This window comes from Manacus vitellinus, unplaced genomic scaffold (genome assembly GCF_001715985.3).
Source record: "Manacus vitellinus isolate BGI_N305 unplaced genomic scaffold, ASM171598v3 scaffold_38_pilon, whole genome shotgun sequence".
Classification (NCBI taxonomy): domain Eukaryota; kingdom Metazoa; phylum Chordata; class Aves; order Passeriformes; family Pipridae; genus Manacus; species Manacus vitellinus.
In genome coordinates this window covers 5,534,051-5,558,834 of record NW_021940526.1, presented here as the reverse complement: position 1 = coordinate 5,558,834, position 24,784 = coordinate 5,534,051, and the positions used below count along the sequence as shown (strand labels likewise).

General features: G+C 43.5%; 1 protein-coding gene across 3 annotated transcripts in view; it reads left to right on the top strand.

Moving 5' to 3' along the window:
• VRK2 (VRK serine/threonine kinase 2) overlaps positions 1 to 24,784 on the top strand; it is a 35,421-nt gene that overhangs the window by 9,520 nt on the left and 1,117 nt on the right. Inside the window, exons 3-14 of one of the 3 annotated variants that reach the window (XM_018077571.3) lie at positions 186 to 241; positions 726 to 795; positions 1,130 to 1,217; positions 1,355 to 1,463; positions 2,547 to 2,639; positions 8,599 to 8,731; positions 17,208 to 17,328; positions 18,834 to 18,892; positions 20,031 to 20,212; positions 23,296 to 23,469; positions 23,767 to 23,943; positions 24,458 to 24,549. In XM_018077571.3, the coding sequence (XP_017933060.1) occupies positions 186 to 241; positions 726 to 795; positions 1,130 to 1,217; positions 1,355 to 1,463; positions 2,547 to 2,639; positions 8,599 to 8,731; positions 17,208 to 17,328; positions 18,834 to 18,892; positions 20,031 to 20,212; positions 23,296 to 23,469; positions 23,767 to 23,943; positions 24,458 to 24,529 (1,334 nt within the window). In that variant the 3' untranslated portion in view covers positions 24,530 to 24,549. Of the gene's footprint in view, positions 1 to 185; positions 242 to 725; positions 796 to 1,129; positions 1,218 to 1,354; positions 1,464 to 2,546; positions 2,640 to 8,598; positions 8,732 to 17,207; positions 17,329 to 18,833; positions 18,893 to 20,030; positions 20,213 to 23,295; positions 23,470 to 23,766; positions 23,944 to 24,454; positions 24,550 to 24,784 lie in introns of all 3 variants that reach the window. The other 2 variants (XM_018077570.3, XM_018077569.3) reach the window with 2 other exon arrangements.

The window sequence follows — 24,784 nt, the reverse complement described above, 5'->3', positions numbered from 1 at the left end:
ATCGCTTCTCTACTTGTTGATTAAAACTTCTCTCTGTGTGTTGTTTTAGTTTTATTTCCTTTAAAAGCAGGAATTCAGACAAAATGCTGTGTATCTTTTTGGTTGCCTTAGTGTGAGCACAGTCTTTGTTTGCAATGATATTTTGTTGCACACAGCCTGATCTCCATCTCTTTCTTCCTTTGCAGCATCCCCTCATACTCGTGTTCCTGTACAAGATGATGCAGTTCATGTAATTAAAGTGGTAATGTTTAGCTCTCATTTCTAAATTATTAACTTGCATGCAGTTCTTTCTCTTAATTATCTCTCCTTATTTGCAGCATTGGGTCTGCATTGCATGCTTGTGGCTTTTTTTTTAACACACTTTCCCGCTTGGGGATATATTTGGCATTTCCATGACACACAGTATTTCCTGGACATGATTCTTTCCTTTCCTTGATTGCAGCTCTTAACAGTTTAGTAAGGAAAATTAGATCTTAAACACACCTGATCTACAGTATTTCTGAAAATAGTGTCTTAAATAATGCCTGAAAGAATCTGTGTTGTTTATGAAAATGTGTTGCCAAACAACTTTTCTTTTTAGCTACTTATTAAAATTACAGTTCAGATGGCATGGATGTGGGGGGAAAAGGGATTTCATCCTCTAGGAGTTTCTTACGTGCTTTGCTTTAGAAATTGTTGTCTTTCTAATGCCTTTGATGACACCAAGTTTATTTATTTCTCAACAGGAATATCTTGAAAATGGCCCCTTATTTTCTGAGCTGAAATTTTACCAGAGGGCTGCAAAACAAGAGCACAGTAAGTAATGTGTCACTTCTGATTCAGGTGGATTTAAGGACAAGTTTGGGTTTGACTACTTCTAATAAGAACTGTTGCTTTAGAGCTTCCCAGCCAACTCATTTCATATCCACTGAACTAATCCTAGTTGGTGCTGCAGGATTTCTAGATTGCTGTAGTTTTGTTACTTGGGTGTTATCCTTGTTCTTTCTGATCTGAAGGGAGAACAGGAGCCAAATTTATTATGTGCACAACAATGAATGGACTCCAGAGACAGCCCAGCCTTGGAACAGAACAAACACCAAACCTGAAGTTCCCCAGCTACCTCTAACCCCATGTTATCTTATTATTGCAGTAAGAAAATGGATGAATCTCAAAAAAATAAGATGTTTAGGAATTCCAGTGTTTTGGGGATCAGGCTTGGCTGAGTACAAAGGAAAAAGGTAATAAGACAAATTGTAATTAAGCCTCAAATTGACCGAAGATCCATTTTCAAAAATGGAGATTAAGCCCTTTCAATCTGGCACAAACTTGCAGTTTTGTCTAAAAGGCTTCCTCCCTTTTATATCTGTCCTGGTAGTTATAGATTCATGGTCATGGAGAGACTGGGGGAAGACCTGCAGAGAATCTTTCAAGACTGTGGGAGCAGATTTAAGAAGGAGACTGTTCTGCAACTTGGGGCACGAATGGTACGTACAGAAGAGAGGAGATTGCTGAGTTCTACTAGAGAATTATCTTTCTAATACAGTTCCTTTAGGTGGCTCTTGAGGTTAGAATTCAACAAGTGTAAACACTGTGTATTTTCTTATTTTTCATATTTTTTAAAATAAAGTGAGTATTTAGTAGAAAATCAAGACCCCTTAGTCAAAAACCTTTAGTAGAAAATCAAGACTGGAATTTGGTGACCTCAACCCAAATGTCTTTTCTAATAGGTTAAAACACAGCCCATGTACTTCAAACCACTAGAGTGAGATGTGTAAGCCTGTTCTCTTGTGCCTCAACATGTATTGATTTATTTTTTCAGTGTCTGAGGGGTGTTGTATTAGACATCCATATTTGTCAGAGTTCATTGCATGCCTGGATGCCCCATTTTCAGTGTTTGCTGATTGTACAGACCAGGATTAAGATGGTCTAATTTATGTTACCCCTGCTTTTGAAGGAGGGATTTACACTGGACACATCCAAAACTTCCTTTAAATTAAATAATAATAAATATTAAAAAAAAAATGTGGAGGGCTTTCATAGTCACACAGCTGGCAAATTTGTAACACTCTTTATACCCTCCAAAAGTCAGGATTAGGTTGTCCTTTGTATGAGCTGCAAAGTGCAAATATGTTTGCTAATAATAATATTTAGAGCTATTGTACCTCAGTAAGGAGCTGAAGGAGGATGAGTTTTATTCCAAACCTTCAGAACTGATTGAATATGTTCTTTTCAAGAGCTTGGTGTTCTCAACATCTGCTCTGGCTTTTATAAACTACTGCTTTCACTCTTGCTTTGTGGTCTTAGAAGCTGATACTCGTAGGCAGTTACACAGGGACACCTCATGGAAAAGTATGGCTTGTTTAGCTGGTGGCTGGTGGCAAATCCTGGTGGGAGCAGGCCCTGTGACAGACTGGATAGTCCCTGTGCTCCAGCTCAAACCAAATTTGCCAGCTCAGTCTGTGTAGCCCTTGATTTCACTGCATTAGTAAGAAATATTTCTTGATAGGGTTAAGGGCAAAGTGGAAAAGATGATGATGTTTTCTCCTCTGTTCTACACTCTTTCCTAGCTGGATACTCTGGAATACATCCATGAAAATGAGTATGTCCATGGTGACATTAAAGCAGCAAATCTGCTTTTGGGCTACACCAACCCCCACGAGGTGAGCATGCTACTCATCTGCACTTCGGTGTTTTAGAACCATTTACAGGCTTTGAGTTCTGTAGGTTCTGCAGTAACAGTTCCTGTGTTAGAAGGAGTTTATGAATGTCTCATGACAAATCTGACAGTGGCTCTGTGCAGCTTAAGGCCTGAGAAAGCAGCAGGAAAAACTCTGCTTTGTTCCTTTTGTGTTCTGCTGACTGGCACACTGGTGTGGAGGGGTAGCTAAGGGTGGGTAAGCTGTAGGACCTAATTGCTGCTCTAGGTTATGCCAGTTTAGGTGTATCAGTAGAGATGAAGGGTGTGACCCGTTGCATTTTCATTCTTGGGAAGTTCCAGCTTTCTGATATTGCCATGACTTGTGTTTCCATGCACTAACCCTTCTCTCCTGCTCGTTGCAGTGGATATCACAGGTAAGGAGGATTAAAATTGCTGTTCTCCAACACTCTAAAGCCTAAAGGTTCCCTGGAAATAAGGTACTTGTGAATTAGTGGACAGAGGTTTTAGGGTTTATTTTTTAGGTTTTGTTAAATAAATCAATAGCTATTCCAGTCTGAGTAGCTTCTAACTCAACATGTACAAATTATGTGTTACTGCTGGGAGGCTTTGTGTAGAATTTTCTTTCAGCAAAATTTATTTTCCACTGAAATTATTCTATAAAAACATATTAGAAAGTTCTCATACTAATTCAGAAGAGCTGATAGGAAACAGTTTCTAATATTTGCTTGCATTTCTATGCTAGGAATTAAACTTTAATTTCTGTGTGTGTAAGAAAGTGCCCGGGAAGGATTTTCTCCAGCCTTCTCCCTCTGCCAGCACAGTGGATAATGGTCTTGCTTTTTTCTTTAAAAAAAAAGTGAAGTGATCAACCTGATCTCATAAATAGGGAGTGAGAGCATCAGCCAGTGGCCAACTCCAAGCCAGGAACACAAGCCTGTGGCTCCAGTGGGAGCTGGCATAATAAAACAGTCTACCTAACAATTTCTGTGGTGAAGTTTGTTGAAAGAATTTTATACTTGGGGTTCTTGCTCTTTTAGGAACTGGGATTTTAAGAGAAAAAAAATTGTAAGTGTTCTTTAATTGTCAAAATTTGTTTTTGGAACAAACCCATAACTTATCTCTTAAAAATAATATATATCTCTGTTGAAGATGTATTTCCCTATTCTGGTGAAGAGACATAAATCCCTGTTCAGAAAAGCACACGTACCTTTATACTCAACTTTGCATTTTTCTGTCATTTAGTGGCTCTTGATGTGCATTCTTATGTGTGAATTTGTCACTGGCTTCCTGCAGTTCCAAAAAAGATAATTTTTCTATATTCAACTTTGTGCTGCCGGTCTCTGTGTCTTCTGTAAATTAACCTGGTGAATTTACAGCACAGCCAATAAATAACACAGTCCCCTTTCTGAAAGCACATGTGAGATCCATACTGCCAGCCCCTGCCTTCTGTGGCGAGGCAGAGAGACAAATAAAGCAAAGGTCCTGTCACTCTGTGACCTCCAAATGATGGTTAGAAATGGTTGGGAGATCAGAATCAAGTGCCCTCGGAGAGCAGCTGCTGCAGATGTGCCGCCCAGAGGCGGCGGGGCCGTTCAGCCGGTTACAGGTCACGGGATCAATTCTCCAGTCGATACCTTCGGGAGCTCGGCCCCGGCACAGGCACTGCCAGAGCAGGAGTGATGGACTGAGGGAGCTGCACAGCCCATGAATCTGAGAGGCCTGAAAGGAAACTTGCAGTGATCAGAGCCATAAATTAGAGCCCAAGTGAAGCACTGGCTCAGAGCTGGGCTGAGTGAAAGGGAATTCGGGTTGTAGCAGGGACTGTTGGTGTGATGAAGCAGAAATAAGTAGTATTGATACAGACTCTCAAATCCATTAAGCTCATTTAAATGGTGATACAATTAAAAGGGACAAGTGGTCACTAGACAAGAGCTTAAATTCTGAGTTTTAAATAAATGAAATGAAGTTTAGGAGAACACCTCTTCAAAACAATCACCCTGTAGTATTTTTCCCCTATGGAATATATGGGCAGACATCCTACAGTGTTGCAGACTCAAGTCTGTTCCAGAAGTTGCCTGTTTGGATTTTTAAGATGTAAATTCTAATTGTATTCACACCTCAGTTCTGATTTTAATTTTAAGTGTTTCTTAGACAAGATAGTTACAGAATAGAGCTCTTAGACTTGATTATCATAGATAGAATAAAAAGGGATTTCAAAATATAACTATTAAGACCAGCTTTCATTGGACCAGCTCAAGAAATACAGAGATCACAACACTGATCATACAGGGAAGACTTGTATGAAAACAACTTTGAGCTGTTTTTCATTGTGAGAAGAATCATTGTGATTCCTGCTGTTTAGCCCACTATGACAGACTTGCTAAAGAGCAGATGAAATGAGAAAATTGAAAATCTTTTCTGTTCTCCTTCAGGTGTTTTTAGGAATGCAGAGACACCCTGTACCCCTTCCCCTCTCTTTGTCAGCCTGCTTTCCTCCCTCCTTGGCTTCTGGTTTGTGAGAGGTGCTATTTCTGTCCCAAACACTAAACTTCACACTCCCTGTCCCAAAAGGGTCTTTACCCTTTTTGTAGTTGTGTCCTACTGAACTTGACAGCACCGTGGCCATTAGCAACCAATCTGTCTCTGATTAGTAGGTATCTACTTAATTATTTACAGACATGACACAAGCCTGGTAATGGAACCACTGGAAAGAAAATGCACAGAGAAAATCACCATATTGTCATCCTTCCAGCAATAAATCTGCTCTGGGTACTTCAAGATAAAGGGAACACCAGGAGAATCCCATGGGGCAGGTGACAACCCCCCAGCTGAGTGCAGTTGTGTATCAGAACGTGTAGAGGCTGTAAGAATTGTCCATGTCTAGCAGATATTCAGCACTTCCAGCCCTGGGGGGGAGTCGTGCACAGGAAGGGCAGGAGAGCGGCTCAGACTCTGGTTGGCTGCTCGTACCCACAGGTGATTGTTTGTGCCTGCGTGGCTGTGCACTGGGATAAGGTGGGCACACTCCTGTTTGCTTGAAATCCAGTGCAAAGACTTCAGAAATCTGGCTTTTAGTCTATAACAACATCTGTTAATAACAGAGCAGAGCCCGGTGCAGACTGGGATGTGTAAAGGAGAGAAACTGGAACATAAACAGGACTCTAAAATTAAAGTGAATGAGTGGGAAGGAGTGTACAGTGTAACAGCCAAACCCAGCTGTTCCATGCTAGTGTCCCATTCCTTATTCCAGTGTCTTGTTTATCTTGCTCTGCTCTGTTTTGTTCTCTTTTTGTTCTTATTTGTTTTGTTGTTCCTATAAAAAGCATGCAGGTGAAAAGTATTTATGGTATCAAAACACTTACTAACAGTGGCTTAATTCTTCTCAATATTCCTCATTATTCATCTGCTTTTCTCCATCCCTGTACCCTAAAAAAAACCTGCAACAACTCTAAATTCATTAACTACCTCTACTGTGTTCTGAGCAAATTTGGAAGGTCACAAAGTGTTACATTATCAAAAAGTGACAACCAGCTATAAAGAACTATATATCTCTTTAATGATGAAAGGGTTATAATGAGAATTGATGAAATGAAATTAATGGTAATTTAAAATAACACAGTCATTGTGATAATGGCTGTGGCAAGGTTGTAACGGGGCAGTGCTGGTTTGGTACAAGCTGAAGGGGATTGATTTTTGGTGGTGGCCAGGAGGCTTTTGTCACATGTTTGTGGGAAAACTACTTCTCACTTTCAGTATAAATTGAAAACCTCTCTGCTGATACTACTACTGAAGGTATTTTAAGCAAATGCATTGCTTAAAAATGGAGTACATTAATGGAGTTGCTTTAAAAGAAAGAGTTCATAGTTACTGTGATTTATCTGTATGATTCTATGATTTTTTTTTTTTTGCATACTTCAAATCTGACTAGCAAATATTTGTGGCTCCTTTCTAGCTGGCCTGTTGTTGAGGTAGTTTGAAAGAGCACCAGGGCTGGGCTGTCACAGAGGAGTGAGTGTCTGTCACATAAGTCCAAACCAAAGAGAGCTGCCAGAGGTGCTTTGGGTGTGTTTTTCCCCTCATATTAATATAAGGCACAGCCTTAATTTTTAAAGGTGTTTTATCTTACTGTACCTGTCAGAAATGTCTAGCCAAGTGAAATCCAAAATATACCACTTAGCCTGAGAAGAATATCCTTTCTAGGCTCCTCTCTCCTTCCCAGCCCACAGAGGATGCAGAAGCCTCACAAAAGTTGATATTAGTGTAGTTTAAGTTAGTTCTCTGCCTAACTGACTGTGGGCTCAATTAGGACAGGTACCAGAGCACCAGGAATACGCTGGAGAACAGATGCAGGAGAAAATCAAACCAGTCAACCCAACACAGTTTATGCCTTGTCCCAGATTTTCTAAAGGTGCCTCCGGTCTTTCGTCTCGTATCCCAGTTTGTGTGGTCTGTCAGGTGAAACACAGCCTGGATAATCTTAAAAGCCCTCTCCCTGCAGGAAGTGAGCGCTGCAGCCCGGCTCACACGCTCCAGATAAGCTCAGATGCTGCAGCAGGAACAGTAAAACCAAGAGAGCAGCAATCCCAGCACTGGAAGCTGCCTGGAGCACAAAGAGGAATCAGCAGTTCAGCAGAACTGCTACAAAATAATGCGTTGAGTTTTCTTGAGGGTTTTTTGTTTGTTGGTTTTGCCTCTACCAGGAGTGACATAATTAAATTACAACTGAGGGACAGAAGAGTTTATTTTAGACTTTGATAGCATAAACTGTTTTTTGGGTAAAGAGGAAACAAAGCTAAGGTTCAACTAAGAAAAAGATTTTCGTTATCATATAGTAAGATTTAGTAGAAGTGATCTCTATGTGCCTTCAGATGATTCAGCTTTTGCCTCAGAAATCGGTTCCATTGGCAATATAAATGTCTGTAGCATTATTTTTTTAAGGGAAAATACCATCCTTGGATATTTATTTAAAAAAGCAATTGCCCATTGTAAGAACTGGTCAATGTACAGGGCAAAGGCCAGGTGGGAGTGTGGAAATGACTGAGAAAATAACCTATGGAATACTGGGGGGGACAGACTGTGATTAAATTCCAGCTGCTTTCAACAAGTTGCTGCCTGTCAGCTGTGCTGCAGTGACTGACCATGTGCTTGCATTAAGTCCAGCCCTGTTGGAGGGTGGAACACGTTAATCTGAACTTCACAGGGTGGGTTTGTGCCCTTCCTGTAAATTGTGTGAGTGGCAGAGTCGATGCAGTGCTGGGTGCCCTGTGCCCACAGAGAAATAGAGGTGTAGGAGCCACCTGGCACATGCAGTTTGTCTTGACAGGCAGCAGCAGAACACAAAGTGAAACTCAGCTCTCCTGAGCTGTTCTTTTTCAGCTTCAAATGCCAGAGAAGACAAGATGCAGATTCAGTCAGTTAATACTTCCCCAGGGAAGTCCTGAGGATTTGCCACGGTCCCTGTCAGGCTGGAGCTCTGTGTCCAGTCCAGCTGGGGAAGCTGCTGCCTCTTCCTCTGGCTTTGGAGTTGCCCAGGAGAAGAGCAGAGCTGAGTTTGTCCAGCCTCAGCTGCTGGAAGAGCTGAGCAGGGCTGTGTGTCTGTGCCTGCCTGAGTGAGGACAGGAAGGGGTCCCATAAGCAACGTGAGGCTGCATAAAAGGCATATTGCAGTTTATGATGTCTGGATGCCCACCTGGAGAGCAGAGAGCTTAGGAACAAAATAAAATGACTGAAATTCCGCTCCACTCTGGAATAAGAGAAGAGAATAGTAGTGGAAGGATTTAAATGGGGAGGGCAGCTGTTATAGCCCCCAGTTGTACATATTTTATCCTGAGGCACCATTTGGTTTAATAAAATTTAGATCTAAGGCTGTCCTTAACCTATCAGTTTCTTAAGACTTAATTATAAAGGTTATACTTTCAAAGGACAAAAGCATTATTCATTTGTCTGTTCATGTCTTCCAGGTTTATCTTGCAGATTATGGACTTGCCTACAGATATTGTCCCAATGGGAACCACAAACAGTATCAGGAAAATCCTAGGAAGGGCCATAATGGGACAATAGAGTTTACCAGCATAGATGCCCACAAGGGAGTAGGTAGGTCTCTTTTTTTATTTCAGATGAGTGATTACAGAATGAGGAATCGGGCCGTGGGAGCTGATGTACACAGCAGGAGCAGGCTGGGGGCTGCTCTGCCCCTCGGGTGGTGACCTCCTCCTGTTCCTGGGAATGTTTCTCCAGGGCTGGGAGGGAAGGGGGGCGGCAGGATGGACCCTGGAAGGCTCTGCAGACCAAGACCCCCTGAGAAGAGCTCACCATTACATTGAATTGGTCCATGTTGGGAGCACTGGTTGGTGTTTGCTGCACTGTTTGCTAATGTTGCATTGGGAAGGGAAAACATTTTGAGTGTGCACTGTCCTTTAGGGAGAGCTGTGCCTGAGTGTCACCATCTGTGTTATGGGAGGATATTTCAAGGATGACATTCCTTCTGCAAGGAGAAAAACCTTTTTTGAAGCTGTAAAGCGTTAACTTTTTGAAATCTTTTTCCAGTAGCCTTTCATATATCTTACTTATTTAAACTCACTTTGATGGTATTGGAAACACATTTGCAGGTAAATTACATACATAGTCCTTTTATTGGATATTGATTGTACTGCCTTGCATTCCAAGGCAGACTTAATTCAACAATTCCCTAATTAGTTAAAGTCATAACCTATGTCTTGTATTCATTTACCATTAATTAAACCTTAGCTGTTTATTACACTGCAGTCCAAATCCAATAGCAGACCCATGGAGCCATGGAAAAGGGACTGGGAGGTCAATATTGAAAATATATGGTGTAAAGTCCCACTGATGGCTGCATTGTTCACAATCAATATGGTCAATGCAACACAACTTTCTTAGTTGCTATGTCAGCAAGACAAAAAGTCAATTCTAATGTTATGCTAGTGAAAAAAATGGTCATTATTGAAAAAGTTTGACTCCTGCTATGAAAGTGTCTTTTTGTTAACTTTTCCTTCCCCTCTCCCCCTCTCCACCCCGAAGATCTTCTAAAAGGGACTGGTTTGCTGCTGCCAGCCTAGCACGAGGGATAAGTGCAGAAATTTGTGCTTGTTAATAGCTGCTGAACTGTTACCTTAAACTAATACTTTCTAACGAGTTTTAGTTGGCACAAACAACTGTATATTATTGCTTTTTCTATTAAAAGGCCCATTGACCATGTAATGTAGAGGGGCCTGATAATTTGCCGGAGCTGTTAAAACCTGCAATCGTTTAACTCTGGTCATTAGGAAAAATGAAATAAGACTGTCAAGTATTTCCTGCTGAGACAATTGCACCTTTTCACCTGCTAAAAAGTGTTTTGTGGTGAGGAGGGATCTGTTCTGGGCTCTTCTGGCCCTGCCAAGCACACAGGGTGTTTTCTGGAGCTCTGACTCTGCTTTGCCTGGTGGTGTGAGCACTGTGGCTGTCCACTGGTGTTTGATGTGGATGCTCTTTGAAGAATAGTGGAAGCTGGAGTGTTTGGGATTTGGCAGTTGGATGGTTATACCATCTAGTTTGGAAGTGTCTGGTCACAGTATGGGATTACAGGACAGGTAATTCCTTTTGTTTGAAAGTGCAGGGAAGTCTTACAGACTGGGGTGTGAGGTAAGTTTTGCAAATCTGTGGCTTAGATAAACCCCTTCAAGTGGCTAAAGCCAGGATGGAAGTGGTTAAAAGTGGAGGACTCCAGAAACCAAAAGAGAGTTAATTTTCATCCCAGTAGCTGGTGCAGTGCTGTGGTTTGGGTTTAGGGTGAGAACAGCACTGATAACACAGGATGGTTTGGTTGTTGCTGAGCGATGCTTTCCCTAAATCCAAGACTGTGGAGTTCCCATGCCCTGCAGGTGAGGAGCTGCACAAGGAGCTGGGAGGGAGCTGAGCTGAGCTGGCCAAAGGGCTTTTCAATAACGTGGAATGACCTGGGCAGTGGATAATCTGGGGGGTGTGCTGGGAGGGGCCCATCGCTGCTCAGGTGGGTGCTGAGCAACTGTATTGTGCACCACCTGTCTCTCCTGGATTTTATTCCCCTCTCTCTTTGTTGTCTCCCTTTTAATTATTATTTTTTGAATTTCATTTCAAGTATTAAACTGTACTTATCTCAACCCCTCAATTTTTCCTTTTTTTCCCCAGTTTTGCTTCCCATCCCACCAGGGAGGGGCAGGGAGTGAGCGAGTGGCTCTGTGGTGTTTTGTCTGCTGGCTGGGGTTAAACCCCGACAAACTGCCTGAACCCATTAAGGTCAAATTACCAGTTTTCCCATTTGCAGCAGATCTCTCAACATCCCAGGGAAAAGCTGCATCTGCAGCCACTTCTGTTGGAGAGTGCCCAGGTCCAGAGGGCAGAACACAGTGACTGGTTTCCCTCATCCCTTGTTGTGAGGTTTGGAGTTGTGGAGAAGTTTCAGGACATTCAGGTGTCCTTCTGGAAAGTGTTTAAACACTGTTGGCAAATAAGAGCTGCACAGACAACCCTCATTCTGGTGGTACCCAGCTTTTCACAGTGGAGTTTTTTTTAATTTCCATGCTCTAGGAATGTAGTTCTGATTTTTAAATGTTATTTTATATAAATGAGATCCTTTCCAGCGGGCATTTCCCAAATGTGTGTAGCAACATAAACATCTCAACCTCCCTGAGCAGCACTGAGCCAGACAAATGAGCACATTTTGACTTCCTCATGAAGCAGCTACTGAATATATACAGAAATTTGAGGTACATGCTGAAACTTTAACAAAATTATGAGTTTGTTGCTTTCAAAAGTGCCTCTTGGCAATGCTTGGAGCTGATATAACCTCCTTTCATGAAGCCAGTATTTGGTGGCAGGATCCCATCCCAACCAGTGTGGGGGTGTTTTAAATTGAAACCCTGTCTATTTTGATACCAATTTCCTGTAGCACAACTGCATTGATAGTTTGGGCATCGGGTTGGAGTGTAGTCACTGGATCCATTTTTAAAGACCATGCTGTATAAACAGTGTTACACTTTGGCTTGTTGATTGATAATTAAAGAGAATTATAACTGTACCCAGTGTACATTTAAAAAATTGTTACATAGTTAGTGTTAAAAAGTAATATTTGGATCAATGGCTGCTATGGATTTTTGCAGATTCCCTGCTCACTGAGGCGTGCAGTCAATACCTAATTTCTCTGGAGATACACCACGCTTCACATATTGAGGGCTTTTAAATACTCCAGGCCCGGGCATTGAGTGTGTAGGACCAGTTTTAATTTGCTACCATTGATGAACATAAGAGTATGAACTGTCTGTGCTGAATTCCCTCCAGCAGATATTTGTGTTTGCCATCGATTCTGAGATGATTCCGCTCCTCCTTCTCAGTGTTTCGCAGCGACTCAGAGCAGAGTTGCCGCCCACCACATCGGGGGCTCCACCAAAATCCAGGCAGGACTTGTATCTACATCTGGAACAGGAAAGCTGCTTCATGCAGCAGTGGGGACTTCTGACAGGCTTCTCTGTGCCCCTCACACGGGGTTATTCCAACCTGTGCTCCTCGAGATCCGTCAGAGCGCTTGGGCACTGTTTGTCCAGGGCAGTGCTGGCACTGGGTGAGGGCAGGGAAAGCTCTGCAGTTCTTCCTGTTCTCCCCCTGCTCTGACAGAGCTGCTGCTGTTTGATATTAAAGACACAGCTCTGCCTGCCCATTGTTCCTGCTCTGTTACATGCAAGGGTTGACTGGAATATATGCAGGGTTCATTTTGTGAGGAAGGATGTGCAGGAATATAAACACCTATGGAAACACATTCCTTCTGAGCCTGCTTCCAGAGAACAGAGCTCTAAATGGCTCTGGATCAAGAGGTTTATTTGGCACCTGTCCATGCATAGTTAGGATTCACAGGGAGCCTGCAGGATTTTTTTCGTTGTTGGTCAAATGAATTATTGATTTGCTGCAGTTTGATATGTGTTTCCCAAAGACTGTGTGCAGGACAAACTGTAAATCCTAAATAATAAAAGGAAAATATAACCGGTCTGGCAAAAAATGGGTGGAACTTTACAGTGTGAAATAAATAAAGAGATGGTTTAGTTCCTGAGAGTTGGATTAGAAATGTGTGCCCAGCACAAGAAAGAGCAGGAGGTGGCTGTAAGGGAAACAAGAGTCAGGTTTTAACAAGGAGAAGATTGGATAGATTCCTACAACCACCTCTCCAAGCTTATTCTGTCCTGCCAGGAATGTCCAGAAGCAGCAAAAATAAGAGGAGTGTTACAACTTTCTGTCATGGCTGAGGAGTGTGGCTGGGAAGGGGCTGTTTCATTTTGGCTGTTCTCCACACCAGAACTTCAGAGACGTGTTCCCCCACACCTACTTGTCAGGCCCTCACCTTTGTGACTCTCTTTTTCTGCCACACAGATGTGAGAGAAGAGTAAAACTCCCCGTCCCCTCTCCTGCCACACGTTCTCCTCACTGCAAGCTTGGAACCTTTTGCTTCCGACCAGGTACCTCATCTCCTGCCACCACCGTTTCCTGTCCCGCCCATACCTTGTGGTGAACTTCCCTTGCATCTTCCATCCTCCCCACTGGATCAGGACCCCAGCCCTCTTCCTGTCAGCCCATCCCATTCCACCAGTCCTGATCATTCCCTCCTGCCAGCTCTGCCCGTGTTCCGTACCCGTGAGCCGTTCGGCCCGTCCGGTGTGGAGCTGTAGGATCCCAGCTTAGGAGAGAGCCCACGGCTGGCACAGGAAAAGTCCCTCTTTGCCATGTGGAAGAGCTGTGCTCCAGCTGTGGTGGTGCCATGTTTGCACTGGATTTTCCTTTCAGCATTCCATGGTGGTGGTTATTGTCAGTGAGTCCTTCACCGTGCCAGGCTGAGGGTGCAGGGCTGCACATGAGGAGAAGAGGGATTGTTCCCAGCTGGCACTTGCCCTGCCTGAGACTGGATAACTCCACAGAATGGCTTCTAAGCACTGAAATATGTTGTAAATGGAACTGTATTTCTCTGACCTTTCCCCTGCAGCCACCCTGCTGGTCCCTCCTGCTGCAGTGAGCTCCTCACACTGACCAGGACCGGGGGAAGCACTACTTCATCATCACCTTTTTTGGGGGTCTTTTCCTTTCTCCTGCCCCCAATAGAGGCATGGATTTTTGGCAAGTCTTGTATTTGCCTGGTTTTTTAATCATCTCAACCTTGAGTTATATCACCTGGTGATGATACATTTTTATCAGAGTTATATTTCACTGTGGTCATGTGAACCCTCCTTTCCTTCACGGTTAACAGTTCTGCTGTGAGGTCTGTCTGTGAACTACAGGCATTTGTGTTGTGTGCTGCCAGGGAGAACTGGAGGTGCCTCTGCACGAGGATGAAACAGGAGCAACCAAAATGATCCTTTTTACAAAAAGCTTCTAATCAGAAAAATCACTAATAGAGAAATTCTGATGTAACGGTGCTAATTAACAACGAGCAGAGTTCATCTGGCACTCCTTGGCCTCCCAGATCTTTACAAAAGGCTTGAGAAAATCAGCTAAATAGGGGCTGTGGAGGAAAACTCCCATTTTTATGTGGGTTGCAGATGAGTTCTTGGGAGCAGTTTAGTTTTCAAAGCATATTGTGGCTGCTGTGATATCTTTTATGATCTATTTTGAAATAATAATCTGAATATAATTTAGAGCTCAGGTAGTTGTAAATCCAGTGTATTTTCTTCTCGAGGTGAGTTGCTTTAGTTTTGTTACTCTGAGTTATTTTTGAACCCTGTGCCTGTGTGTTGAGTGTGTTTGTGGTGCACATAAACTCCGATTTCAGTGATGTGGTTGTGAGTTCATTCATTTTGGTGGAGTTGGTCCTGATTTATCTTGGCAGGACTGAGGACAGAATCAGGCCTTAACTCCTCAAATTAAAAAATTAAACTCTCACATTATTGTGAAATAAAATACCACCAATATGTTCCCATCAAATAGTATTTCGTGAGACTAAAATAACAGTCAAAAATTCCTGTGAGTAGAAAAGCAGAAATCAAACATCTACTAAAAAAAGAAGGGGAAAAAAAAAACCAGCAAGTTTTTAGTCTGCAGAGAAGAGAATTTGATTTAAATAAGCCCTGTTTTGAGTGTACACTCTCATAACAGTGACAAGTTATCAAGCAGAATTGTTTTATTTTTGCCTGGCTGTCGTATTTAAAATGAAAGCAGATTGATTTCTCTCTGTTGATGTTTATCAAGAATTCCTGTAATCTTCAATTGTGTGAGCAGATTTATTTTTCCAAGTAAACATATCATTGAAATTTATCTATTTGGAGGGAAAATCTAATAATTCCACTGTTCATAGACAATATTAATTTATTAAAGATTAGTCAAATACTTTTTAACAAGAATCTGAATGATTTAAAAAGTTGAGGAATTTAGTTTATAGTGAGCTGATGATGGAGCAGAGAGAAATAAGCACAGCCAAAGAATCCAACACTGACATTTCCATGTGGTTCTATGAAAAACACATGTAAATGTCTTTATTTAGCAGCACTTGTGGTGACCTGGGAGATAAAGGGATGTGGGAGTTACTGTCTCTGTGAAACATTTCCCCTTTCATTTCTAGGGAGCTTTGGTTCAGCTCCATGTACCTCTTTTTCCTGTGGCTTTGGGCTGGTGTTATCCAAGGCTTCCTTGCTCCCAGCTCCTGGTTTGGGATGGCTTTGTCCCAGGGTTAGTCAGGAAGGGCTGGAAGAGCTGCAGGTGAGGAGAAGGTCGTTAGTCATGGCCAAACTGCTCCCTGGGAAATCACCTTTAGTCTCTGGGGTCTGTTTGGTGAGGGAAGGAGTTATTTTGGGTTGCCTTGTGAAATCTGACTGGTTTGGGGTTATTTACAGATGCACAGCCATTAATCCCCTGTGGAAAAAAGCCAGCCATGGTAATTCTCACAGTTTTCCTCAAAGGGCCACTTTCTGTAGCCCCTCTTACACAAACAGGTGCCAGAAAAGCCTGGTGTGAAAATGAGGGGCTCTGCAGGCAAAACCATTGGCTTATATGGATATAATCTGGAATTGCCATAATGGAAAAAGGAGTTGTGAACACATGTGTATGAATGGAATTGTTCCACAGTTAAGGGGAGATTTATGGCTGGAGAAATCACTACAGAGCAGCAAGTGGTGGAGATTGTGTTTTTATTTTAATATGGGAGCCAAGTCTTGCGTTAGGACGGTGCTGAATCCAGTGCAGAAAATAAACGGTGCCCAAGGGACAGAGCAGAGTTCTGTGGGATCCAGGGCCTTCAATAATGCTGGCCTAAGAGCAGCTAAGATAGGGAACATATAAAAACTAATCTTGTGCTCTTACAGTAATGTGTGGAGGGTAACAAGGAGCAGTTATGATGTGTTGGCACCGCAGCTTTTAGCAGACGACTCCTTAAATTAAAAGATAAGTTTGCTGAGTGACTTTCTGGAATTTATTTAATGAAGGCCCATAAAATATGATATCTGTTTACAGCTGGATTAGCAGCACACTGCTCAGCTACTGGGCTTTACAATGGATAGAAAGCACCAAACAAGCGTGAGCTCTTCTTTCCTTCCTGGAAAGCACAAACTCATTTTGGAAAACATAAATTTAACTGGTGCATGTGTCTGTCTTTAATCACGCCGAGCAGTTTCTGGCCTTGACATGCAAACTGTACAGAGAAATTCTGCAGTGATCCTGCTTGCTCAGTTTTTTCAAGTTTGGTTTCCTCTGAGGAGCAGCAAAGCAGTAGCAATTCTATGAATATTGCACTGTTTCCACCTCTTTGCCTTGGAAAAGTCAATCCATGGATTAACTTCAGTTACCTGTTTTCCTGTGTAGATGATGTTGGGGTTGGGGTTAATTTTTGGTTGAATTTATCTCCTGTCTTTGTGTTCTGCTGGGAGTGAGCAGAGCGGGAGTAAGTTGTTCGTGGAATAGCTTCCCCTTTGGAAGCAGCAGTGGGAAGCTCACCCAGGACTTTGCTAAACAGCCCGTGTATTTTGGGTTGTGCTACAAGTAACCAACGCTTCCCGGTGCCGGAGCCGTGGGCTCGGGTGAGTCAGTGCTCACTAGATGGCACTTTTGTCCCAGCATCCGAGTTCAAACGGCTCCGCGGGAGAACAGGAAAGGCCATCAGTGTTTAGTCTGCTCTCACGGAGTCCCTGCATGACCAATGTGGACCCCATGGACTTCCTGGAACATGTGTTAGCAATTTAGCAGCAGACATTTATTTCTTTGTTTTACTGCTTGGCTCTTTGAGAAAGTGTTGGTACTCGGTTATGGGCTGTCTGGATCATGTCAGAGGCCATGGGGATCAAGTCCCTGTGACAGGCCAGACTGAGGAAGGATGGAGTTGGAGGAGGTGAGGAAGCTGACCCTCACTCCAGCAGTAACAAGTCCCTGCCTGTCTGTGGCCTGTGGCCAAGTGCCGGGGCGGTTTGGGGCTGGTACAGCTGAATAAACAAAACACTTTGCCCAGTTGGCTTTTTCATATTTCATCAGCAGTAGTTCAGTCAAAGTCTTTCTATTTCCTAAGACGAGGTTCTTATTCTTAATTGTATTTTTTTTTTCTCTCCCCCTCTCCTTTCCCACATTTTAGCCCCATCCAGAAGAGGTGACCTTGAAATCCTTGGCTACTGCATGCTGCAATGGCTCTGTGGGAAGCTGCCCTGGGAGCAGAACCTGAAGGACCCTGTGGCTGTCCAGGCTGCGAAAACCAAGTAAAAACAAACCCCCACACGTGTACACACCTCACCCTGTAACCCTGCAGCATCCTCAGCACTCCACAGGTCTGGAAAAGACAGCTCTCCATGCTGTACAGCACCTTAGGAGAAAGCTCCAACAATTTTCCTTAATTAAGAGAGATGTTGGAAGCAGTTAAAATGTGAACTTTATGTGCATGTCTCCCTTCCTTTGCATGTTTATGTCTGTGCTGCTGCAGAGAGAGGATGAATTCCAGTGCACAGTACACAGGCATTTTGTCTGCTCTGTATTTTTCCAATACTCTTTTTTTTTTCAAAGAAAACATTTGTAAATTAGCCCAGGCCCTGGTGCACATACAGAAGGTTGTTGTGTGTTCCCATTAAGCTTCACGGGTGCTTTGTAGGTTCTGAAGGACAAACATCTCTTGGAGGATTTTCCACACGTGCATTCAATTTATTTAACTTTCTCTATGATACTATTTTTCAGATGTTTTTCTGTAGGTTTTTAATGTTATATAAGCCTGGTGCCATTACAAACAATTAAATACCAAAACACTGAGGAACTCGGTGGAAATCTTTCCTTTTTTCCCCAGCATGACTCACTCAGAGCTCACTGAAGCAACAGAGCGTGGTGGTGTTTTCTTCCTCTGCCTGCACAGTTGGGGCTTGAGAGAGTGAATTGCTCGTGGTACCTGCAGCCTGCAGTTACCCAGAAAGGGAGTACCACAGTGGCAGGAGGCAGCAAACTTTTAAGTAGGGCAAGTCACCACAGAGGTGCCCGATGGGGATGGCTGATCCATGGAAATCAATGTGCACATTCCGGGTGGCACCGGCTCCGGGCCGATTGCAGCTGTAAATGTTGACTCCTCTGCCACGTCCAGTATTCCTCCTGTGGAAGTTCTGAGCACTGCACAGCCCCCTGCAAGGGGAACACTCCTGCAGTTCAATGGGAAATCAATTTAATCAATCGAGCTGCCTCGATAATTCTTCCTTCGTTAACCCTTGCATTGCTGGCATTCCCAGCAAACACAGGCTTCAAGGATGTGCACAAGGAAGTTTGTGGGAGTCCCTCTCCCCCTTGGCCCTGCCTGTGTGGAATTTTGACAGCCATTGCTATAGGGCAGAATGAACCTGATGCTCAATGACCACAAGGCAGAGCAGAACTGCTGCCTGAATTTATAAAATATAAACAGGAATCATCAGTCTGAAATCAGAACAAGCCATTTCGGCTCAAAGGGCTTTTCTTTTTCCTTCTAGAAAGCTTAAAACATTTGCAAAGAAAGTGCAGTTTTAGCTGCCAGCCTGGAATTAGGTAATTATGTAACTTGGTGAAACCAGCAGTGTGCAAAGGGTTAAAAACAGAGCTGAGGGGAGATGTGGGTTCAAAAGCAGTGCTGTGAATCATTAGCTATCCCGGAGGTCCACTCCCTTTGGAACTGAGACTTGCTGTCTTCCTAAATCCCAAATGAAGAATCACCTGCTCCAAACCCACATTGAATCGTTGCCCTCTCGTGTTGTTCCAGACTCCTGGATGAGCTCCCCGACTCGGTGCTGAAGTGGGGCTCCTCTGGCAGAAGCTGCAGTAAGTGTCCTGGCACCCTGCACCGGCTGCTCCTCAGCCTGGCACCGAGCACGCTCAGTGTCTCACTGGGGGGGGGGGGAAGAGAAGTGGAAGGAACACAAATTTAACAAAGTCTTCAAAAATAAATAATCTTGCTCAGTCTCATCTGTGATTAGCCCATGGGGTGACATAAGGGACCTTGGCCATATGTAATCCAAGGTGTTGGGAAGCAGTGACTGTCCTGGAATCAGGAGTAGCTGTTAGTATGGAAGTAGGAAGGAACTGTCTACCAAAGGTTTATTGCTCAGAGTTTGAAAGAGCAAAAGAATGGACAGTTTGTGTCATGCTGTTTCTTCCTTCACTGAAATACAAAACTAACCCAGGGAGAACAAAGGCCAGTATCTATTTTTGATTTCTTCCCTTGTTTTCCTAGCATTTTGTATTGGAATTATTGGAATGCATTGTGTATCAGATAAAATATATTCATGGTGTGTATACGTATTTAATAAATCTTTCCTGCTGGGATTTGACCAGATGCTAATATCTGGTGTAGCACTCTAGTTTTAGGATACACTTGGGTCTTCAACTGAAGGAAAAGTTTGATCCCCCTATATGTTTTTCCTACCAGCATTACTTCTGCCCATTCAGTGGTTTCCCTGTTTTTTGAACCACTTGATGATAAAGTATTGCTGCTTTACTTTTCTAGGATGCAATCACAAAAACAACAGTTGTATTTGAAGTTAAAAAAAAGTTGCATTTTTTCCAAAGCATTCCCAGTGTAATATCTAAGCAGATAAATAATATAGGTGACAGTAATTAATATTTAAAGGAGTACTATGATCCATCAAATGTAAAAGACTTTTTTTTTTTTACATAGAACTATCAATATTTGTTGATATTTTGATTTTTATCCTTGGATAGCTTTCGGTGCTGTAGGAGTTAGAGGTGGGGCACTTAAGGGCTGGCTTGTTTATTATCCACGTCTGTCCTTTCCTTTTCTCATCTCAGAAAGACAAGATATTGTCAGTTCTGTGTCGGGAGTGTGTGTTCCACTGGAATTGTGGCTCCTTGTTTGGCACTGTGGGATTGGCAGCGTGTTGGGATGAACCCTCTCTGAAGTTCTGGGTGGAATTTACCCTCCAATCAATCCTCTCCACAGGTGAAGTAGCCAAGTTTTTGGCCTGTGTTTGTGGCTTAGCTTACGATGAGAAGCCCAAGTATCAAGCGCTGAAGAAAATCCTGGTGGATGGCCTGGAGTCCAGAGGGATGCGCTACGATGGCCCTCTGGAATTTTCCACGGCAGCCTGCTCAGGGAATCACTGCACTGCTAAAGCTTCCAAAGTAAGTGAGACAGCCCTGGGATTATCTCTGACATCTCCTGCTCCTCGCCTTTCCTCTGGCAGGGGAGGAAATGGTTTCAGATCCCAAAATGAGACTGACACAGCAGTTCTTTTGCCTTAAATACACCGTGCTTGTTAATTCCTGTTTCCCCTGGCTTTGCTAAAAAGTGGAATGTCAACCCTCAAGGAGGAAGAGCTGCCATGAGTCCTTTTGACCCACGGGCTCTCACATCAAAGCAGGAGGTCTGTGCAGAATGATTTACTTTCAGGATAATGGGGAAGTCAAGGACTTTGTTCACTAACATCTTGAAGACAAGCCTGAATGCCAGGTTTTTCCTTCGTCCCAGATTAAAAGCAAAGTTACCTTTATTAGTGAAAGCATTTAATTCATTTTCTCACTTTCAAACTGTTCTTTCTCATTTGCCTTCCCACTCCTGCAGCCCCAGTGTGGAGGAGGAACGACTGTGGGACAGAAACGTTCCTGGTGTGTGGGGCCATGGGCTGCACTGACACGGGATTTTAGAAGTGGCAGCTGTCCTGTGCTGTTTTCCTGTAGTACTCTAAAGTCTGAAGCTGCAAGTTAATAAAGCCCAGCCTTACTAAGAGAGGAGGGTGAGGTAATTAGAAAGTGGTGCTGGGAAATGTCAGTCCCGCTGCTCCTGCGCCGCGAAATCCCCGGATGCAGCGGCCCCGAGTGGGGCTCTGTGTGTGCAATAAGGCAGGGTCAGGGCACCAGCCATTTTTAATATTCCTGGTGAACTTTGGACCATCACAAGTGCACGTGAGCCAAGAATGCAGGATGCAAACTAATGTGACTGATAGGCTGCGAGATGAATGGTGATTCAAGTATCAGTGCACAGATGGTTCTGATTTGCTGAGTTTTGTAGCTGCTGCAACTGAAGACATAAAATATCCTTCTAGTCATAAATTAGCTCTTTGGAAGCAAAACCTTGGCACCAGAGCTTTACAACCTTCAATTAGTAGGGAAAGAAGTATTTGAATGACTGTGGTATTGACATCTGTAGGCCTGCATAGTAATCATTCCTAATAGAAGAGAATATCTGTTTGAGGGGGTTTTGCATGGCTAATTAACCACCAGTGAGAATATGTAATTTTTTCATGATCTCCTGATTGTCACCTTTCTCTCATGATACAATTACATTTTATTGTAGCAAGTGCCTCACAAACCAATTGTCAGCACTATTTACGTATTGTGGAAGGCAGAACAAAAGTTCATGTTTAATGAAAAGGCACTGGGTTTTGATCTTGGTAATTACAGATACTTATTTTAGCAATTTTATTGACTTTTCTGGTTTTATCACTTTTTTTTTTTTTTGTTAACAAGACCAAAAGCTACTTTGGTAGGACGGGGTGACCACTTTGTCCTCACTCATTTAAGCAGCTTGTTTTAAGTTTGCACTGTTTTCTGAAGTGACTGGAAGCATCAGGTAGCTGTTAGCTGATTTCCAGCTGATCCTGTTGGATCTCTGTTTCACAGGAGCCTTTGATTTCTTAGTCAGATACTGAATAGTAAATCTTATTTCCTTCTTATTACCTGGCCTAAGACTTGACAGTCGGCAGCGTAAAAGATGAGCCTGACCTTCCAGGCTGCAGGAGCTGCTGCTATTTGCTATTTGCAAGTGCACAACCCCCCTGGAAAATCTCTGGATGAGGAGTGTCAGTTCTCACCACTCCTGTGCCACAGGACTAAGTGGAATTGGTTCTGATGGCCAGGAACAAGAGCAGAATGTCTGTGTATTACTAAATCTTGGCACCTGTCACCACTTTTTCAGAGAATTCTGTGATGCTGTGTCTCACTTCTTGGAATAGCAGGAACGCCAGGATCACCTGGGTTGTACTGGAGTGTGTTCCTGCAGTTCTGCTGCTGACACGAGCCAGTTTCCTCTAACAGTCATTGCACAACAGCTGCAGAAAGGCAATTTTAGGGTTGTTCAAAGGATTTAAGGGGGACTTATTGCAAGTAGAGAGAGCAGAAAACTGAACTTTTCAGAAAATGCTGCATTTCAGGGGCCTGGTGCACTTGGTGCTGCAGTCCTGACAAAGTGCTGCATGACAGGCAGGCTCTTCCCACTGCATCTCTTCATGGCACTGTCTGGAGTGATCCCAGGTTTGATTCTTCATCTCAGCATTCCCTTTGCACTTCTCCTGTTCACCAAACACCTCTCCCACTAAAGAGGCAGCCTAAGAATAGTGGGTGCCACTACAACCAACCCCTGTTGCCTCACTTACTGCTTGTGAGCAGGATCTGGCTCCAGTGACCTGTGTGATTGCACCTGTACCAGTCTGGTACAGGAAAGGAGGTGGCTGGGGGTCAGTTCCCTTCTGAAGACCAGTAAACACCTGTAAGTACCAGTCAGGGGATCCTGGAGCATCAGCTCCTTGAAGAGGATTGTTTCAGAGCATGGATTTTAGGATACAGCTCCCTGGATAGTTATCTGAACCCAATCCTGGGATGACATTAAAAGCAGTGGTTACATCCTGGTTCTTTGTTCTGATTGCACACCAAACACAGGTGATAAAATACTAATTGCATTCATTCTCAAATTTGTTCACCACAGTTTTGGCTCTGGATAAATACTTTCAGCTTTCCCCCTCTGGTGAAAGTGCTGGTGTTGGGACCAAAGGAAGTGTGGTGAGACCAGCTCCCTGCTTGACTGAGCTTGTAGATACCAGATTAAAAATTAATTACACCAATAACAACCTGTCATTCCATTAGTGGGAAATACGGTCATTTTTAGGTGTAAAATACATATTTTTTAAGTGCTTTAAGTTCTGTTTGGAAAGTGATGCAGTTGTTTAAGGTGTGTCTGTGTGGTGAAGGTGATTGTTTGGGGAATCTGTGGAAATGTTGACCTGAAGTTTATTTTCTAGCATCCTTCCCAAATACATCACAACTCTACCTTGGTACTGGTTTGAGGAAAACATTTCTTGATATTTAAAATGCTGGGAAATATTCTTTGGAGAAAGAATCACTCTCATTCTGTGTTCTTGTACTGGAGCTGAACAGTTTTGTGTGAAATGCAGGCTTTTTTCACTATATGAAATGCTCACTGTGCATCCCAGGTTCGCCTACCAAAGCCTCCACCAAAACCAGCTCAGCCCAAGGGAAAAAAGGTGGAAGGTGGAGAAAACACCTGTCAGAACAAAGCCTGTGCTGGGGGAACAGGGACACAACTCCCAGGTGAAGAAAAGCCAAGCAAACTGAACAGGAGGCCTCACCAAGCAGAGCCTCAGCAGGTGAGGATTTGGGCACACAGCTCTCCCAGGAGTTTGCCTGCTCCCTGAGCTCCATGTCCAGCTTTTGGGGTGGGCAAGGAGGAAAAGGGCTTGAAAAAGGCCAAGTGCTCTGTCACAAACCCCAGTTAGCTGGCAGATTTTTAGTGGTTTCCAGTATTCCAAACATGAACCTCAGTCTCTTGTAGCCCAGGGGATGAGAGCCAGGAGGGCAGTACCTCACCTGGCCCACACCTGGGAGAACTCTGAATGTTCCCGAGTTCCTTTCAGCTCCCAGAGTTACTGTCTGTACCTCCCCAGGCTCCCTTGGCCAAGCCTTCAGCAAGAGCTGTGGAAGTGAAGGAAGGCAGGGGGCAGGAGGACAGCTCCAGCTGCCTGGGCAGGCCCCACGCCCGCCTGACGCGCCGGCAGTGCCAGGCGGAGGAGAAGCCACTGAGGTGTCACAGCACAACTGCGGAGCCCGAGCACCCACTGAAGGTGAGGGGTTGGGGTCCCCTTACAACACTCTTGGTGTCCTCAGAAGGAAAGGTCAGCTCTTCTTAAAATAAGGCTTCAAAATCCCACAAAGCCTAAACTACGTGTGTGCCAACTCAGTGTTTGCCACAAACACTAAAGGTCATAGCACTCAATTAATTAAGTTGTTAATTCTGAGGATTTCAGTAGTTAACTAACTCACCTTAAATAATATTGCTAATTTAGTGCATAAAAGGGCTGAATGAATGCTTTCAGTCTTACTCTTCAACTCTACAGGAAAAAAAAATGAAAAAAATTAATCAGTTTTAGTACAAATAATGCAGAATAATTTATATCTCAGCGATCACCCTGTGCTCCTTTTCTCTGGAGCTTCAGTATATTTTAGTGAAGGGATTCCACCCTGTTTTACCTCCATATAAAAAATAACTTGGTTAAACGAGGACAGTTTCTAACAGGCACAAAAATGCAACTTGAAAGGTAGCTTTATTATTAATCTGAAATTCTTTGCTTCAAGCAGTCTGATCATCACTGCCTGGAGACTCCGGTACAAGCTGGGAGAGGGAAGCAGAAAAAGCACAGCTGTACCTGAGAGCACCAGGCAAGACAGTGGTGAGCAGAACCATCTGGGGAGATGTTTTGGCTGCCAGCAGGGGAGGTAGAGTCTGAAAAGTCAAATTTTTCTCATTGACAAAAGAAAGCATGAGAAGAAAAAAAAGGCAGGATTCTATTAGTTTCATTTTGCAGAATTCCTCTCATGTAATTCAGCAGCTTGGTAAAGGAAAGCTGTCTAGGAAAGCACAGCCCTTGTGCTAAGGGCCAGTGGAAAAGACAGTCAAGTCTTGGT